Below are 19852 nucleotides of genomic sequence, written 5' to 3'. Positions count from 1 at the left end.
TGTTGTCTACGAGGAATAATACAAATAGTTGTATTGAATTGACCTGAACAGTATAATGCTCCTGGAAGAACTCAAGATTCATAGTTTAGTGAAGAAATCAAGGGAATATACTTATTCTTTACTCTAGATATGACTAAGCAAGGCATTCTGCACTAGAACCCCAGAGTTCTCATAAGTAAAATAATATGGTTTTGTTTGATTTTTTAAATGTATACTCATTTATATTGTATATATATAACATTAATCTATTTTCTTTTTTATGGCAATTTTAGGTTCATAGTAAGATGTAATGAAAGATACAGAGATTTTCATAGACCCCTGCCCCTATTATCAACTTTCCAACCAAAGTGGTACATTTATCACAACCAATGAACCTCTGTTAACACATTATTAACCAAACTCTATAGTTGCTTGATTTCTTTGATTGGTGAAATTTTATAAGGCATCAGCAATTTTTGTCTGCCTCTAACTGCAGTATTCCTCGATTTGGGAGATGCTTAAAATACTTAGGCCAAATGAGTTATAAAATCACTGAAGAATTAGGAAAATTAATAGTAGGAAAATTAATAGTAGGAAATTGTATAGAGCTAGAGAGAAATGATTCCCAGGGAGAATTCATATCCACAATCTTAATAAAATAGACCACTGATATTCAGGACTGATTTCCTTTAGGAAGGACTGGTTGGATCTCCTTGCAGTCCAAGGGACTCTCAAGAGTCTTCTCCAACAATACAATTCAAAAGCATCAATTCTTTGGCCCTCAGATTTTTTTAAGGTCCAACTCTCCCATCCATACATGACTACTGGAAAAATAATAGCTTTGACTAGACAAACCTTTGTTGGCAAAGTAATGTCTCTGCTTTTTAATATGCTGTCTAGGTCGGCCATAGCTTTTCTTCCAAGGAGCAAGTGTCTTTTAATTTCATGGCTGCAGTCACCATCTGCAGTGATTTTGGAACCCCCAAAACTAGTCTCTCACTACTTCTATCATTTCCCCATCTATTTGCCATGAAGTGATGGGACTAGATGCCATGATCTTGGTTTTCTGAATGCTGATTTTTAAGCCAACTTTTTCACTCTTCACTTTTACTTTCATCAAGAGGCGCTTTAGTTCTTCACTTTCTGCCATAAGGGTGGTGTCTTCTGTTTATTTGAGGTTATTGATATTTCTCCCGGCAGTCTTGATTCCAGCTTGGATTGGATAGAATACATCAGAAAAATAAATGAAGGAGGTAGTGCACACAGTGTTTGTGGTAGAACTACATGAAATTTGCTATTTTAGAAGACTTACAAGTTTATTTTGAATTTGAAAGTAAAAGTGAAAGTCGCTGTCATGTCCGACTCTTTGCAGTCCCGTCGACCATACAGTCCATGGAATTCTCCAGGTCAGAATACTGGAGTGTGTAGCTGTTCCGTCTCCAGGGGATCTTCCCAACCCAGGGGTTAAACCCAAGTCTCCTGAATCACAGGCAGATTCTTTACCAGCTGAGCCACAAGGGAAGCCATTTTGCATTTAAATAAAAGTAAAGAATATTTATAGCAAAGTTATCAAGTCAACTGAGTGAAGCTACCAATTGAGAAAGCAATACCTTGTTTTAAAATATGCACATTTTACACTGTAGGTATAGGAATCAGACCTGGCCAGTGATAGGAAGATTCAAGTACTTTCATCATTAAGGAAACATAACCAGGGCAGTCAGCTTAGTCTTCTTCCCCCCCAGGTGGGAAAACAGAGGTCAAAAGTTTAGTTACACAGCTTAACCTAGTTTCCTAGGGACTAAATTCACTTCCATATAAAAATCATTGATGAGGAAAATTAAAATATTTCTTGATCTAATATTCAATGGCTCATAACTAAAGATTAGATTTCTAAATAGGTTTTCCAGGTTAATAAGAGTTTTCTGATGCACTGGATATTATTTTTAGAAGACAGACATCAAAACAATTTACTGATCTAGGATCAGGTGTATCTTTGGTAAAATATGGTTTGCGCCCATCTTGGCAGGTTTGAATGTCTAATTTCATCCTAAAAAAACAGCTTGTTGTCTCTGAAAATTGAATACTTATTTCTGTATTTTCTTAAGTAAAACAAGACAATTGATGTAGTATGATTTTTAAATTCCCATTAAGAATTACTTCACAAGGTCTTAAAATATTTAGATTTTCATTAATAACCCATATTGATGGATTTAATTTCAGAAAAGAAAATAAGCCATTCTATATTGAGCACAGTAAATTCACTATGATTCACACAGATTTCTTCTGATCATAAGATACATAGGCACTAAACAATGTTGACTGAAAAGTGCAAAAAGAAAACTGGTGAAAGAAACTTACAAGAGCACCACTAAAAGACAACTGACATTTAATACTTTGCTTTTTACTTAATATATGCTTCTTGGCAGTTTTTTTTAAAGATGATATGATATTGCATATTGGCTCATTTGGTAAAGAATCTGCCTGCAAAGCAGGAGATCCAGGTTCAATCCCTGGGTCAAGAAGATACCCTGGAGAAGAAAATGACAACCCACTCTAATAGTCTTGCCTGGGAAGTCCTATGCACGGAGCAGCCTGGTGGGCTGCAGTTCATGGGGTTGCAAAGAGTTGGACACAATTCAGCAACTAAGGCAGAACCAGTGTTGCATTTGCTAGTTTAAATGTCTTTTTCACTTGATGCTGTAGCGTAATTTTTTTTTTAAATCACTGATATGATTTGATATGGTTAGAGAGCATCACAGACTCAATGGACATGAATTTGAGCAAACTTTGGGAGATAGTGGAGACAGAGGAGCCTGGCAGACTACAGTTCATGCAGTGGCAAAGTGTCGGACAGCACTTAGTGACTGGACGACAATATTGCATATATAAATTTATTCCTATAACCTTAACTTTCTCTCTTCTTTAAATCTTTATGCTGCATTTTTACACACAGAAGGAGCTCCTATTTGGACATAAATTTTTCTCTACACTTTCATTTTTTTAGTCTACATACCTGATGTTACATAACTCTAAAGACCTGGAATTCTAAAAAATATTATAAATTTCAAATTATTCTTTATAAAAGAAAGAAAAAAATCCATTTGCCCTATCAAGTATGGTTATTCAATAACTTTATATTGTCATTACTTTTAATGAAAGTGAAAGTGAAAGTGTTAGTCAATCAGTCATGTCCAACTCTTTGTGACCCCATGAACTATAGCCTGCCAGGCTTCCCTGTCCACGGAATTCTCCAGGCAAGAGCACTGGAGTGGGTTGCTGTTACCTTTTTCAGGGGATCTTCTTGACCCAGGGATCAATTTTGGGTGTCTTGCATTGCAGGCAGATTCTTTACCATCCAAGTCATCAGGGAAGTGAAAATATATTGCGTATTTCTATCTAAATATACATATGCATACATATATATATATATATATATATACACACACACACACATATACACACATATATTTAATATAAATATATTGAATATGTAATATTTCTGTAATTAAACTAGTACTAACAGAAAATATAAGCATATGCTAATTTGACAAGTTTGAAAATGGTAGTTAAAACACTGACAACACCAAATGCTTGTGAAGTCATGGAGCAACCAAAAAACCCTATTCATTGCTGGTGGAAATGCAAAATGGTACATCCACTTCATATAATTATTTGGCATTTCTCACAGATGAAACATTCTTTCCATGTGATAATGTAATCATGCTTTTTGATATTTAACCAAAAGTGTTGAAAGCTTATGTTCACACCAAAATCTGCATGTGGATGTTTACAGGAGTTTTATTCATGATTGCCAAAATCTGGAAGTAAGCCAGTTGCCCTTCAGAAGGAGAACGTATAAATAAATTGTGATACAATTTAGTTATTTAGCACTAAAAATAAATAAGGTATCAAGTTATGAAATGCATGGAGAAAACTTAAATGCATTTAACCAATTAAAGAAGCTGCAAAGGCTACATGCTATATAATTTCAACTACATGACATTCTAGAGAAGATAAAACTATGGAGTGTTGCCAGCTTTGGAGACTATGAGCCTTGTGGTGGGGTGGAGATGAGTGCATAGGTGGAGCACAGAGGATTTTTATAGTAGTGAAACTGCTCTGTATGATACTATAATGTTGAATACATGTCATTATATAATTGTCCAAACCCCCAGAATGTATAACATCAAGAGTGAACCCTACTATAAACGATAGATTTTGGGTGATAATGATGTATCAGGTGGCGCTAGTGGTAAAGAATCCACCTACCAATGCAGGAGATGTAAAAAATGATGGTTCGATCCCTGGCCCAGGAAGATCCCCTGGAGGAGTGCATGGCAACCACTCCAGTATTCTGGCCTGGAGAATCCCATGGACAGAAGAGACTGGTGGGCTACAGTCCATAGTGTCACAAAGAGTCGGACATGATAAGCAACTTAGAATGCATGCACGATGTGTCAAGATAGGTTCACTAATTTTAACACATGTGCCTCTCTGGTGGGGATGTTGATGGTGTATATGTGTGGGGTCAGAGGGCATGTGGTAACTCTGTACTTGCTGTGAACCTAAAAGTAGCCTAAAAAACCAAGCCTTTTTGAAATTCTGAAAACAGATGTTTAGCTGTTGTTTTAATTGCATTTCTTAACATAGAAGTGAAGTGGAGCCCATTCATCATACAAATCTTGATGCACATGTGACTTTCTAATAGAAGGCTCAGACCAGAGTGAAGATGGTCAATGAGTTTGGGTCTTAGTCATCTAGAGGTCTTGATTACATCTACACTCTTTCTCAGAACTTCTAACCTATTTAAAAATGGCTAGTTTATTGGAGAAAGAAAGATACATGATCCAAGTGAAATGACTGTCAAGTATGGGATGAGTTAACCTAAACCATCCAAACTACAAACTGACTAGGTTAGTTGACTGCAGACTCATGAGGAAGCCGTACCAACATTAGGTGATGGAATTGTCTGATTAATCCACAGATTTCTGAGTTAAATTAACATTGATTATTTCAAACTACTAGAATATGTGACATTACATAACATTCTGTGGCAATAGGTCACTAATGCATTGACTTTGCTTAAAATGCCTATTAGAATATTAAAAGCTATAATTCAAACAGTGCTCACATTTTTTATTTGTACAAATGGAACAGAAAAGTTACAGCAAGTATCATTACTCTGTAGTTTGCTATTATTAATGTTATGAATATGATAGTGAATTAAAAATATAGCAATGAAAGATAAACTGATATTGGAAGATATTAGATAAAAACCTCACCCATTTCAAATTAAGTAGAAAATATTCAACTTCTTGCCACTATAAGGATATATATATAGATACAGGGGCTTCCCAGGTGGCTCAGCAGGTAAAAAGTCTGTCTGCCAATTCAGGAAACATAGATGTGAATTTGATTCCTGGGTTGGGAAGATATGAACTTCTAAAATTATCATCAAAGAATATTGTTAACATAGAAAAATTGTATTTTGGTTACACAGACAACAGTTAGAACTGGACATGGAACAACAGACTGGTTCCAAACAGGAAAAGGAGTACGTCAAGGCTGTATATTGTCACCCCGCTTATTTAACTTATATACAGAGTACATCATGAGAAATGCTGGGCTGGATGAAGCACAAGCTGGAACCAAGAATGCCGGGAGAAATATCAATAACCTCAGATATGCAGATGACACCACCCTTATGGCAGAAAGTGAAGAAGAACTAAAGAGCCTCTTGATGAAAGTGAAAGAGGAGAATGAAAAAGTTGGCTTAAAGCTCAACACTCAGAAAACTAAGATCATGGCATCTGGTCCCATCACTTCATGGCAAATAGATGGAGAAACAGTGGCAACAGTGGCTGACTTTATTTTTTTGGGCTCCAAAATCACTGCAGATGGTGATTGCAGCCATGAAATTAAAAGACACTTACTCCTTGGAAGGAAAGTTATGACCAATCTAGATAGCATATTAAAAAGCAGAGACATTACTTTGCCAACAAAGGTCTGTCTAGTCAAGGCTATGGTTTTTCTAGTAGTCATGCATGGATGTGAGAGTTGAACTATAATAAAAGCTGAGTGCTGAAGAATTGATGCTTTTGAACTGTGGTATTGGAGAAGGCTCTTGAGAGTCCCTTGGACTGCAAGAAGATCCAACCAGTCCATCCTAAAGGAGATCAGTCCTGGGTGTTCATTGGAAGGGCTGATGTTGAAGCTGAAACTCCAATACTTTGGCCAACTGATGCGAAGAGTTGAGACATTTGAAAAGACCCTGATGCTGAGAAAGATTGAGGGCAGGAGGAGAAGGGGACGACAGACGATGAGACGATTGGATGGCATCACTGACTCGATGGACATGGGTTTGGGTGAACTCCGGGAGTTGGTGATGGACAGAGAGGCCTGGCGTGCTGCAGTTCATGTGGTCGCAAAGATTCGGACACGACTGAGAGACTGAACTGGACTGAATCACACATTTTGGACACTAATGAACATTGAAAATAAACACTTCTTTATAACTGGTGCACATACACATATGTGGGTCATGCTGATATTTAGGTTTTACACTTCCCTCCTCCGACTAAACATAAAGGTAGTATCAAGAGATAATCTTGGTCAGTTTATATGAAGACTTTTAACAAATGCCCAGTGCTTTTTTTAGATTAGTTTAAGTTAACCCCTAGATCAAGAAGAAATAAGGGGGATATGAGAGATAACAGAGGCTTAACCTGTTTCAAAATTTCTTAAACTCAGAACTATACAAAATTTAAAACAGTAGAAATATGTGATTTGTAAGAGAACAGATATATACAGTAATTCTGCAATGATATGATTCAGTAGAACTTATAAGACGAACTGAAATACAGTTGAACACTGTTGAAGCTGTATTATGAACCATTATGCTTGCTTTGTGAAGGAAGAAGTCAGTTAGCCCAAAGGTGATAGCCATCAGCAGATACAAATAGTTTCTGAAACAGTGTAATTATTTGCAAACGTGCTTTAATGGTGAATTTCTGGAAATATTTAAAACTAAATATCAAACTATTTAGCAAACTAGATTGCTTATAATATATTGTACTAATATATTGTATCAGTAGTATTAATTTATTACATGGTGCTAACATTTTTTTGATCTGTGAATGAGTTTACAAACTAACAAGAAGGTCAATAGTGAAATTATTAATAAATTCATATGAATTCCTGCTCAAAAGATCACTTTTATTTAAACAATATACTTGCTTGGAAATAACAAATATGACATTACAATTATGTTTTTGAAAAATAAAGTTGCTTTTTTTCTTACAAAATAGCAAAATGTTAACCCTTAATATAATTAGCACTGTTTCATTTTAAAACTTAAATTTTCCCCTGAATTTCCTACTAAATTAGTCAACTGACCTAGGTCATACTATATGCTGTTTGTGAAAAGCAGCACATGCGCACTTCTTGCCTCGAGTTCAATGTGGTCTACCACATTTCAGAGTCTGGCTGCAAGTCACCCACGTGCAGGTGATTTTATCTTTCTGAACTTCCAGCTTCTCTGCGTAACACAGGCACTAAATGAAAGTTTTTTCCATCTTCATATACTATATACTATTACACACTCTAATAAACATATGAACTAACAAGTCTGTACTTTCTATAACTTTTTATTCAATGACTCATTTTCTCAATTCTTTCTTTTCTCCTGCAAAATACCTGGCATTCTAATGTAACTATTTAATGTAGCACATGCTATGTAAAGCTCACGGTTTACCTTATGTCTCTGTTTTTGTACTTTAATTCAGTAAAAGGAATGAATGCTTGGTACTTGTTTGAACTTGGATATTAAAAAAAGGTTACATTTTTCTTTATAAAGGCAAGGACAGAAAATGTACCGCTAGGATAAGACTAGGCATGAAAGGTTTCATCTGAGAGGAACAATTTGTCAGAAAATTATGAGGAGGTACAAACAGAGGGTTATAATGGAAGTAGTCTTGCAACATTAACTATACCATTCACTCTCATAAATTCTGTAATAAATCCACACACACCACATTGAGGGGCGGAACAGACCGGATGGTTTTCCAGCAGGCGGGCTCCCACTGCTGGCACTCCCCCATGGAGTGGTCATCATGCCACAGAAATTATGCACCCCCCTTCACCTTGGCTTGGAGTGCGCGTCTTGATTCACACACTGAGGAATTAATTGGGAAAATGGAAATGGCAGCCCAGAAAAGTGGACAAAAGCTATGATCCTAAATCACCTTCAGAATGGTCTTTCATCATGAGCAATTAGTTACTCCTCAGCAAAATACAGTTTAATGAGGGCAAAGACTAGATTGGAGTCACAGGGATAAAATAACCTTTATGAACACCATTGTCCCTTTTACAAAGGTGCCATTAATAAGCACCATCACTCTATCCAGAAATTAAAACGAACACTTGCTCTGCCAAACTCAAAAGTAGAGTCACACCTGAAACTTAAAGAGGAGTTTTCACTGTTCTAATTACTGACTATGAGAGATTAGGTACATTTCCCCCTTAAATTAAAATAGTTCTGGTGATTGAGTATCTTTTGTCTAACAAATTTTAGATGTACTTAAAAAGCAATGATGTCATGGTTATATATCTAATGGTATTGTGTGAATGCACTAAAGTAGACAGGAAAATGAATTATTTAATGAAGAATTTTGAATTAATTTTAACGGAATTTTGTTAACATTAATGCAATGAACAGTGATAGAAAGAGCATGAACTTTAAAACTGTAGAAACCCAGCTTCTAACCTTGCTTATCTAATTTCCCTCACCTCTGGGTCTTCAACTGCCAAAGGATATATAATATTTACTTTGCAGTGTTGTGAAATTCAATAAGGTCTGGTCTATAAAGCATATAATCTGGCTGAATACAAATCAGATGCTAAATAAATATGGGCTGCAGGGCATCTCCAACATCACTCTTAGATCTAAAGATTATAGCTTAAGAGTTATAATTCAGGGTGTTACAAAGATAATTCAGAATGCAGTATCAATCAGGTAATCATTTAAAACTCTGAACATTAAAGAAACTCAGAGCATTTAGGATCAAGAACAGAAATATCACTCTATCATCCAGTCAGTTTTTAAGTGTTGTATTTGTCAAAATGGTTCAAAATGAAATTAGCTCTCTCTGGAAAACGAGCTCCCTCATTCAGACAGGGCTTTCCTGGTGGCTCAGACAGTAAACAATCTGCCTGCAATGCAGGAGACCCAGGTTCTATCCCTGGGTCAAGAAGACGCCCTGGAGAAGGGAATGGCAACCCACTCCAGTATTCTTGGCTGGAAAATTCCACAGAGAGAGGAGCGTGGTGAGCTATGGTTCATGGGGTCACAAAGAGTTGGACATGACTGAGACACTAACTAACACTTCGCTCAGACAGGACAGTAGGATCTCTTTCAGGTAATGCTAGTTTTCAAACTAAACATCTTGGTGTCATCTAAATCACGATGATGTTTAACAGCTGAACTGTTTCTCTTAAAAGTTTTGGGTAAAGTTTTTATATAACAGCATCAAATTAGAATTTCAAAAGAAGTCTTTATTATCCTTTCAACATGCCAAGGAAATAAAACATTTTCTCTGATAAAATGTACCCTATAAAATAACTCATTATGAATAACTAATAAGGCATGGAAATAATGTTTGCCATTGCACATAGCTGGCACTGAGTACTTACTCTGAGGCTCCGTGTTAAGCACTTTTGTACCAGTTCACTCACTACTTCTAATATCTCTATGGGTTAACACTAATTGACCATTTTGCAGATGAAGAAACTGGAATTAGGGAAGTTAAGTGACTCACATAAGACTATCCTTCTAAACAGTAGTACTAGAGTTAGAAAGGGAATCAGGCTGTCTCCAAGCTCATGGTCTTAACCTTTATGCATATCATCAGTAAAAACAAGATTATAAACATGCCATTTCTATACTATTTATTTATTAATACACATGTTTTTGGATCCTTTTATCCTTCTAGTACTGTGTCATGCTCAATGTTAATAGAAAGAATCATTAACTCAGATAATGTATGGGATAACTGAAGTCAGAAGAGCAGAAATATGAGTAATAATTATAATAATGGTGAAGTCTTAGCTGTTAGGATATGACAGGCACTTCTGAAAAACTTCCATTATTTTCATTGTTTTGATGTTTACAACAATCTAATAAAAATAATATTGCACCCATTCTACAGGGTAGGAAACTGAACCACAATTTAAATAATTTATTGACTGTATTATAGCTAATCAGTGGCAAAATCAGGATTTGGATGCAAAGGTCTGGATCCAAGTTCATTCTTCTAATGAAGAATGATGGATGATCAGAGGTGCTTTTGGAAATACCAGCAATCTGAGGTACTTTGCTATTGACACCAATTTTCTATGGGAAAATATCTCAAGCTTTTTCCCTGGTTACATAATAATTGTGATTATAAAAATGAACTCATATTATGTTCTTAAATTGTTGCATACACAAAGCAGATGGTGATATATCTGTAGGTTTTTGAAAGGAATAAAGCTTGGCTATAAAGAGCATGAGCTTCAGAAGTTTTTAAAGTCTGATTCTGAGTCTATTTTTTATAACAACTCTGTGAGCAATGCAAATAAAAACCCACATTCCTGCTTTTGCCCTGTAGACCATTTGAATAAAATTCCTCCCCTTTTCTACTTTTCCTGTTATTCATCCCTTTCATCTTTTTTCAGTAACTGGAGACTAATTTAGAATCACTGGGGGCTTATTTTGTGTGCTGTATCTTGTATTTTTTAAATAAAAGTAAATTCAGGAAATCACTAATATCCTAAATATGAGACCAAGTTGGGTCAACAGATTTCTCTAGAAAAATCTCAATATGCCCTTGATTTCAACTGTTAAATGAAGAGACTTTCAAGGAAGGTGTGTTGATTGTGGTGGGCAGGATGAGGCTTCATAGTAGCAGGTACCTTCCCAAGAGAAGCTGGAAGTCAGGAAACACAGTTATCTGTTTCTCACACAGATTACTTTCCAATTACTTTTTTCTAGAAGGACTGTAACAACGGATGGCACACAGGGTCTGGGGTTTGGTGGTAAATTACAAGTACTAGCCAGCCTTAATTACCAACAGAACTTGCCTCAAGAAAGATGAAGTAGGATAGTGTAGAAGTGAGCATTTTACATTAAAAAAAAAAAAAAAACCAAGCTTTTTTTTTCATGAAGAGAAAATAGACTGAAACTTTACTGTAGTTATTACAGATGGAGTCAGTAAGAGCTAGTAATTGGAACTTCAAAGGACTATCGTTTCACTGAAAAACTATCTTAGCTAAGTGCTTTGGGACTCTGGGAGAAAGTGCGCTATGCATGTCTTCTTATCAGGAGAGCTTGATCAGCTTGACTGAACGACGTGAAAGAACTTGAGCAATGCCATTCTGGTACTAAGTGAGGGTGAAATTTCAGCGAAAAACAAAAAAAGCCCGCACATGAAAATCGAAACTCATCAGCATCTGAAGCAGTTTTACAGAAAGAACTAGAGGAAAAATCAAGACAATAAGTTTGGGCTCCTTCTACTGAAAGTGAATCTAGACCTTTAAAAATCATAAATGGTCAACCGAAATGTATTGCCTACTATGTGCCTGGAAAAGATAACAGGATAAATGAGATAATAAGACCTGATTCTGCTCCTTGAGGGATTCCCATATTATGGGACTTTGGGAAAACCAGTGGAGGAGACAGCACCTATTTAGATGAACCATAACTACATAATGAAAACAACACTGCAGAGATAAGATATATGACTAAAAACAGACATAGGGATAAATCTGTCAGAAAGGGATACCTAAATTAATAAACAAACTAACCAATGAACAGGAGCTACATGAGACAGCTGGCTATCAGATTTCTGGCTTAAGAGGCAGCAGTTTAGCTCAGTTGGCAGTTCTCTGTTACAGTTAAAGAGAACAAAAGAACCACAGCATTGTAAATCAGCTATACCTAATGCAAAATTGATGTTAAAAAATTTTAAAAAGGAGAACAAAAGAAACCCTTATAGGTTGCCAGTAGTGGTATCAACTGATCCCATCACTTTAGGGATAAAATCTGACATTAAAATCAATATTTCTAGACATCTGCTCTAAATTCTAGAAGCTAGAGAAACTCTTGTACATGTGCAATTACTTATCAATATACAAAAATGTTCTTAGCATCACTGTTTGTGACAGCAAATTAAACTACAAAAGTATTTAGGAAACAACTCAGAAGGAAAATTGATAAATAAATAAATTATATTAATAATGAAATTTATAGCAGTAAATAAATAAATTGTAGGAATAAATATTAACAGGAATAAATCTTACAGATTGTTGACCTAAACACAATACAGTGTTTGAGGTTTACACACATACGTGCACTCACATGAACTAAATAAAGTAAGAAAAAAAAAAACTTGTGGTCCTATATAGATAGAGTTAGGAGATATTGGTAAAGTTTATTTTTCTAACTAAGGGATGTGGCACAGGGGTTCATTTCAGCATTTCTTATTGTTATCAATAATACCATTTGTGCCTTAAATACATATTGTATATATTTTTGGGGTAAGAATATATTCTACATTAAATAAATAAAGGTGTTAATAATGGCAGCTCTCTGTACTACTGATGTAGGTAATCAGGTTTGGGCCTGCTTTCCTGGAATGTGTTAGGTCTTAAGTGCAGGCGCTACCAGGAATCATTAAACGTGGTATTCAGACACAAAACTGCTTTTTCAATGTAGAAGTAAATAAAAACCACTGCATAGACCATGAAGCATTCCCTGTGCTTATGAGACCTTAAGCAACAGGGGTCACTGGTGGTTTCGTCTCAATCTTTCCCACGTCAAGGTGGGCCTATGAAAAACCACAAATCTTAGTGAAATGAAGAGCCAGTAGCCTTTCAATGCAGGTAACATTAAAGATGGATATTTACCCACAAACACTTATGAAGGGCTAATCATCTGGAAGGCATCATCCTCTGCCTTGGGAATACAGTAGTGGAAAAAAGCATCAAAACCCTAGACCTCATGGAACTTACATTCTATTTGTGGAGAGAGTAAAAGATAATAAACAAGGTCATATAAAAAGAAACCATTTTGTAATAAGCACACCAACGTGAGGATAAATAAGCAATTAAGAATGAATGAAATGTGACTTTTTCATATTTAAGCTTCACATGTGCATGTGTGTTAAGTCACTTCAGTCGTGTCTGATGCTTTGCGACTCTATGGACTGTTGCAACCCACTGAAGTGGGTTGCCAAGCCTTCCTCCAGGGGATCTTCCCAACCCAGGGATGGAACGCACGCCTCTTATGTCTCCTGCACTGACAGGTAGATTCTCTACCAACAGTGCTACCTGGGAAGCCCAAGCTTCGTCTAAGTCTATCCATAGCCATAGGTTCTGGGTAGGACACAAAATGCATTTAGGATGAGGACACAACTTTGATAAATAAAAGAACTGGCTGGATACATGGAGATGAAAAAGTTCATTCCAAAGTTCACTTTCTATTAGAAAGTGAAATGAAGAAAATTGTGGGAGTAGCAAGTTTTTGGAAGGACACACTCATGAATGACAGCATGTTGCGATGTCCTTTAGCCATCTTAGGTAGATTGCAAATGGCTATGATAAAATATCCCTGGGTTAATGATGAAGATGCAAATGGCTATGATAAAATATCCCTGGGTTAATGATGAAGATAAAATATGAATAAATAGTCACAAGGTTGAGATGGGGTTACGTGCTGTGTCATTTACTAAAGTATTAGAAGGATCATAGGACTTAAGATTCAGAAAAAATACAGTATTTCATATTTCCCCAAAATTGACTTCAAAGAAATTTAGCTTTAAAAAAAGTCAGTAAGTGTAAATTTAAATATAGCATTGTATGCAATATCAACTATAGAAGGGTACACTAACAGAGAAGAAAGTATGATAAAAGATAGTGACTTCACAGCCAATAGCCATAAACAGAAAGATGTAAAAAGGTTGATCATCTTCTAAATATATATTTTTAAATAGACAATAAAGAAAATATTTGAAAAGAAAAAAGTATGTGGCAACTAATGTCTCTGACATATTTGAATTTTTAGACATTAAAATACAGTATGATCAAGAATCTATCTATCCTTGATGTTTATATGTGTATGTGACTACATGCTCAGTCATGTTTGACTCACTGCAACCCCATGGACTGTAGCCATCAGGCTCCTCTGTCCATGGGATTTCCCAGGCAAGAATACTGGAGTGGGTTGCCATTTCCTTCTCTGTTATAAATGAATAAGTGTATATATGTGTAAGTGTGTATGTATACATGTATTTGTGTATATGTGTGTGTGTGTGTGTGTCTATTTGTGTATTTATATGTGTATATGTGTACTAGAACATACTGTGGTCTTGATAAATTAATTGATAAATTAGTGTCAGGTCCAAAGAAAGGAATTAGGATCCTGTGATTGCAGTTATAGACAGGGAGATTGCAAGAAGATATCAAGATATCAAGTAACAATAAAACTATCCAGTCATTTAATGGAATGGTTTGCTTATCATCCAAAGGAGGGTTTAAGCAGATACTGAGTGACCAAATGGAGGGGATGGTGTAGAGAGAACGCTAGAAACATATGGACTGTTGAACTAGAAATGTCCCAGTTCCTTTTCTGGGATTTTCTTTCATCCAACATTCATCCCACTCATCATACAAGTCCCTAAGAATTTTATTCTAATTTATTCAATTAACTAATTGTTTCAATTATTCTCCACATCTGGGTACTCTTGAATTGTCAGTCACAACGTTCATGACTTTCCTCTTCATCTCCACTCCATAAATGGAACTTACATTTCCATGCTTTCTTTTGCTGGCTAGTTAACGTGTCTAATCAAATTAAGTTGCAGTTGGATGCCACCAACTTTTACTCAGTACTCTCGTGACTAAAAAGAATACTTCATTATTATATTCATTTTCAATTTTCAAATATAGAGCTAATTCACTTACCGTGAACATTTGAACCAAGAAAAGAATATTGCCTGGGCAGAATGCCTGGTTTGATAGGTCTGCTGGATTAGTCCATTATATTGAATCACAAAGATTAAAAAAACAAACAACCAAACAGCAACAACAAAAGCATATAATTGGGTTATAATCATCTTGAGAGAATGATGTTTCAAAATCTCTCCCTTCGACTCATGCCTACACTTATCAACTCTCATAGCCAGGAAATTATTCTTTATATCTCTCCTCAGTTTTTCACCCTGTAGTATAAAGTCATTTCCTTTGTCTTGATTCTCTGCAACTGGGTATCTCAATAGCAAAGTGATATTATTTTCCACAAAATGAGAAACAGGATAAGGTCATATCAACCACAGAGATCATGTGTAATACTGGCCATAATGATGGACTCCAAGACACATCATAAAACAGGTTGGCAGCCACACTTGCTGTGCTGAAAACACAATATTTTGATAGCAATAGCATGCCCAGTTTGCTCAAATAAAAGATGTTAACAGCCACATATTTTCATGTATTGGATGGCAACAGTTATAATGAAAGTGAAATACATTTCGTGTAGATCAATAACACTCCCCAAACAACTTACACACCATTTACTACTTCTTACTATAGTAAGGCAAGTGGTTTTCGGTATTCATGCTAGAAATAGATATAGTCCTAAGGTACTAGTGAAAACAGTAAATTGATTTTTTTTTACTGCTCTAATGTAAGATGATTGCAAATTATCTCACTTTTCAAGTACATATAACTTAATCTAATGTATAGTATTCAGAACTGCTATAATCTGCAATTACTTTACTAATTTGGATTTTTTCTAAACCATTATGAGTCACTGCATGGATAGAGTATGTTACTTTACAAAAATTATCTTGATACAGTAATTACAACCTTATATTTCCATTTATTTCAGATATACATAAATAACTTACATAGCTAAAGGAAGGATAACCTTCTATTTTGATTATAAAAAATAAAATGTGATTTAACAAACAAGATATGTCTTGTCTTATGTCTAAAGATATGTCAAAAATAAAATAAAAGCCAAGATTCCTACAGAAATAAACTCCTTTTCATTATCCCAAGGAATATGTTGACATTTACATTTTGGCCAGCTGGGGTTCAAATTAAATAGCTCCATAGGTAACAGAGATGGCCTGTGTGGATCCTGAGGACAGAGATTACTGTTTCAATTATTTTCCTCGAATGGCTTACCAGCCTTGGCCTCAGCATGCGGCAAGGTATTGGGAGGCTGAGGCATGAAGCCATGTAATTACTCATTTAAGTCTATTTCCTTAATTAATTTAAACATGCTTCAGAAATGAATATCTCAGAATTCCTGTAGCCTGGTCACTGCATAGAATCAAGACTCCCTAAGGTGAGAAAGTTGATCCTATTTTTCATGAACTTTTAAAAGATGTCTTTTAATGGAGGAAAAGAAGGCTTAAAACTATAAGACTTGGAGAAAATTCTACTCTTCCTCTCTTTAAGAAAAAAGTTTTTTAAGAAAAATGATGTTGAAGAAGTTGCCATCTGCAACTGGGAGGAGAGGGTGAGATGTATGGAAAGAGTAACATGGAAACTTACATTACCATATGTAAAATAGAGAGCCAATGGGGAATTTGCTGTTTGGCCCAGGAAACTCAAACAAGGGCTCTGTGTCAATCTAGAGGTGTGGGATGGGGCGGGAGATGGGAGGGAGTTTCCAAAGGGAGGAGATATACATATACCTATGGTTGATTCAAGTTGAAGTTTGACAGAAAACAACAAAATTCTGTAAATCAATCATCCTTCAATAAAAAAATAAGCTAAAAAAAGAGAGAGTGCATAAAAAAATCTGCAGGGGTGTATACACTGTCCCTACTGTGTGATATATGAATTGTAAATGAAGCCCAGACATGAGGAAGTAAACATAGGAGAGGAGCTCAGAAGAACAAAGACTACAGGTAGAACTAGTGTCAAATACTCACAAGGTGTTTTTCTTTTTTTCTTTTCCCGGAGGAGGGGGGTGGTATGGGGATGAGCCAGCTCTTGAGGCAAAACAATGGTTCAAATGTGTTACCAGAGCCTCATAAAGCTGTCATTCTGCCAGCAGCCTCCAACTCCACTTCTAGCCACCCACAGGCTCACAGGCCTTGATCAGCAACACTGAACTTGCATCCATGTCTAAGAAGCAGTTATTTTCGCCAATCCTAAAAAACACTGAATCCTGCCCACCTCATTGTCTTTCATTCCTTTTCTTGGAGGCACACCTTTCAAAATGTGCACTGTATTGGAAACAATGGAAACCTTTGCTCAGCTCTTTCTTCTTTGTGAGCATATGCTGTTTTATCATGATTTGCACAGTTTTACTGTTTCCTCTTTGGAAGCTTAGGCCACCTGCCCCCCAGGCTCCTACTGCACACAGCTGGGGTGCCCCACACTGTGGACAGATGCCGAACTCATTTTCTCTTTTGAGATTCTATTTATAGTTAGAATTAGGTATTAGTGAAGTCAGAAAGAAACTACTCTTGCTAAATAAATACACTGCAGAGGTGTTTTGTTTTTTTTTAAGGCAGCCGCACATAGGAAGTTCAGTGAAGTTAAATAGGCAGCTTTACATACCCCTCTGAGGATGCAGAGTTCTACAGAATAAGAGCAATTTGGTCAGCAAAGAAAGATACCTGCTTGGATGTAAAGATATATGAAGTCTCTAAGCACAGGCAGAATGGTTTAAAGGCAGAGTATGAAATGGGCTAAACTAGACTTTGCGGAAACAGCTAATTTTGTCTTATCTGCGGAACAGATAAGACATCCTCAGAAGTTTACTGTTCAGTCAAGACTCAGGCAAAATTCATCTATGGATTATACAATGGCTTTGCTAATTATTAATTTTCATAAGATAGCAACTTAATTCCTAGTTTATCTTTTATTTACCATAAAAGATGGTATCTGATAAAATAAGATACCATGCTCTCTGATAAGGTAAGATTCCCAACTGATGATAATTATAGACATTGTTCCATACAGCCCAGGAAAATTCCAAGGTTTAGATTTGACCATTCAGTATATTATCTAAAAAGCAAATATAGAGTGGTATATAAAGTACTTATATATATGATTATATATAATTTATATATGATTTACAATATTAATTTTAATGTGAAATATTGTTTTTAAAAGCAGACTCATTTCTTAGATTCCCAGGTTTAGCAAGCAATTCATGCTGATCAATTAAAAGTTTTCTAGTGTCCTAATAAATCAATATACTATGCTGTCTCATGCTCTACACCCTCCACACTCAAATGGCAGGTAGTAATATATGTGTATTACAATTACATATTGAATGCAGTCATAAAATATCACATGACAGTCTTCAAAATTCCAAGACAGACTTGTAAAAATTAAGATGAATAACTTTCAATTAAAAAATAATAAAGCTGTATCTTCCTTGAACCAAAGCAATAGTTATTAAAACATGGTGGTACTTACCACAGTGAAGTTCATCACTTTCAAAATCCAAATTGTCATGGCTAAGTTAACTATCATGGTAACCAACAGCAGAAGGACAAAGAAGTATAAGCACCTCTTTCGCCATCCATAAATTCCCACTGGGTAAAGCTGTGCATTCTCAGCCCTTGGCAGGTTATTCTGTTGTGTCGCTAGTATGTATTGTTCTCGTGTCATCTGAGAAAAAAAACAAAAGAAGCATTCAAAGATAAAGTCAATGACTATTTTAATCAAAAGGCACAAGATATCTAAGAACAACGGGCAGTGGGTCCTCATTAAGATGAGTAATGAAAATTAGTTAATTTGTTTAATTAACATTACAAGGTTGCAAACCCTTCAAATTCTTATCATCAGTTTTGATTTTTGCAGTTATTTAACTACTTGTTGTGTCTCTAAAATACAACATTCTAAGATTTTTAACATGCTTAGATACTGTATCTCTAAGATACAGCATTTTCAGTGGGGTTTGCCCAATCTTAACACTAGCTTTTGTCTCAGGAGTCTGTGAATATTCTCAGCTCTATTTCCGTTTGTCTAAAACCCAGAAACTTTATGATCAGCTGTGCTACTCTTGGAATAAGTTTCACCATTTTTGGAGTGGATGGAGGCCAACTGTATCACAATGCATTTTGGGGACTTTATCTAAAAACGCAGGATATAATTAGCTCAGTGTATATGCTTTAATAAAAAGTCAGTGTGTTTTGAAAAACCTATGGAGAGAAAATCACTTTTATTTAGAATTATATAGATGTGCTCAGTGCTCAGATGCTCAGTTGTGTCTGACTCTTTGTGAACCTATGGACTGTAGCCCACCAGGCTCCTCTGTCCATGGGATTCTCCAGGCAAGAATATTGGAGTGGGATGCCATTTCCTGCTCCAGGGGATCTTCCCAGGGAAGATCAAACCCATCTCTCTTATGTCTCCTGCATTGGCAGGCAGATTCTTTACCAATAATGCCATTTGGAAAGCAACTATTTAATTAAAACATATTTTTAGAGCTTTGTTGATTATTTATTTTGGTTGCATTTTGATGAGTTATCAGTATAAAATTGACCTCTGAAAGAACAAATCACATATTTACTATCCAGTAACATAACATGTTGATCAGGAGAAGTCAGTTTTAGAAAACGGGATTTGATATTCTTTGGTGGTATACAAATATAGGTGTTAAATGAATTCTTTCAAAGAGCAAATACATTATTTACTGTCTGATACAACCTAAAGAAATGGATAAGAAATGTTAATGCATATGTACTGGGTATACAATTTTCATAATAATGTATTCATCACATGGAGGTTGGAAACTTTAATTTTTATAAAATATGATTTTCTATAGGACGATAGTTCAGCTTTTTTTTTTTTCTTTTTAGGTTTT

The 19852-nt window shown here is 35.7% G+C and overlaps 1 protein-coding gene across 1 annotated transcript in view; it reads right to left on the bottom strand.

Annotated features, from left to right (window-relative positions):
• Window positions 1–19852, bottom strand: part of SGCZ (sarcoglycan zeta) — a 722641-nt gene that overhangs the window by 355636 nt on the left and 347153 nt on the right. The window contains exon 2 of the mRNA XM_065947181.1: window positions 18460–18654. Within this exon, the coding sequence (XP_065803253.1) occupies window positions 18460–18654 (195 nt within the window). The remainder of the gene's footprint in view (window positions 1–18459; window positions 18655–19852) is intronic.

The sequence above is a fragment of the Muntiacus reevesi genome, chromosome 10 (genome assembly GCF_963930625.1).
Source record: "Muntiacus reevesi chromosome 10, mMunRee1.1, whole genome shotgun sequence".
NCBI classification, from domain to species: domain Eukaryota; kingdom Metazoa; phylum Chordata; class Mammalia; order Artiodactyla; family Cervidae; genus Muntiacus; species Muntiacus reevesi.
Note: the sequence above shows the minus strand (reverse complement) of the source record. Positions and strands in the feature narration are given on the sequence as shown.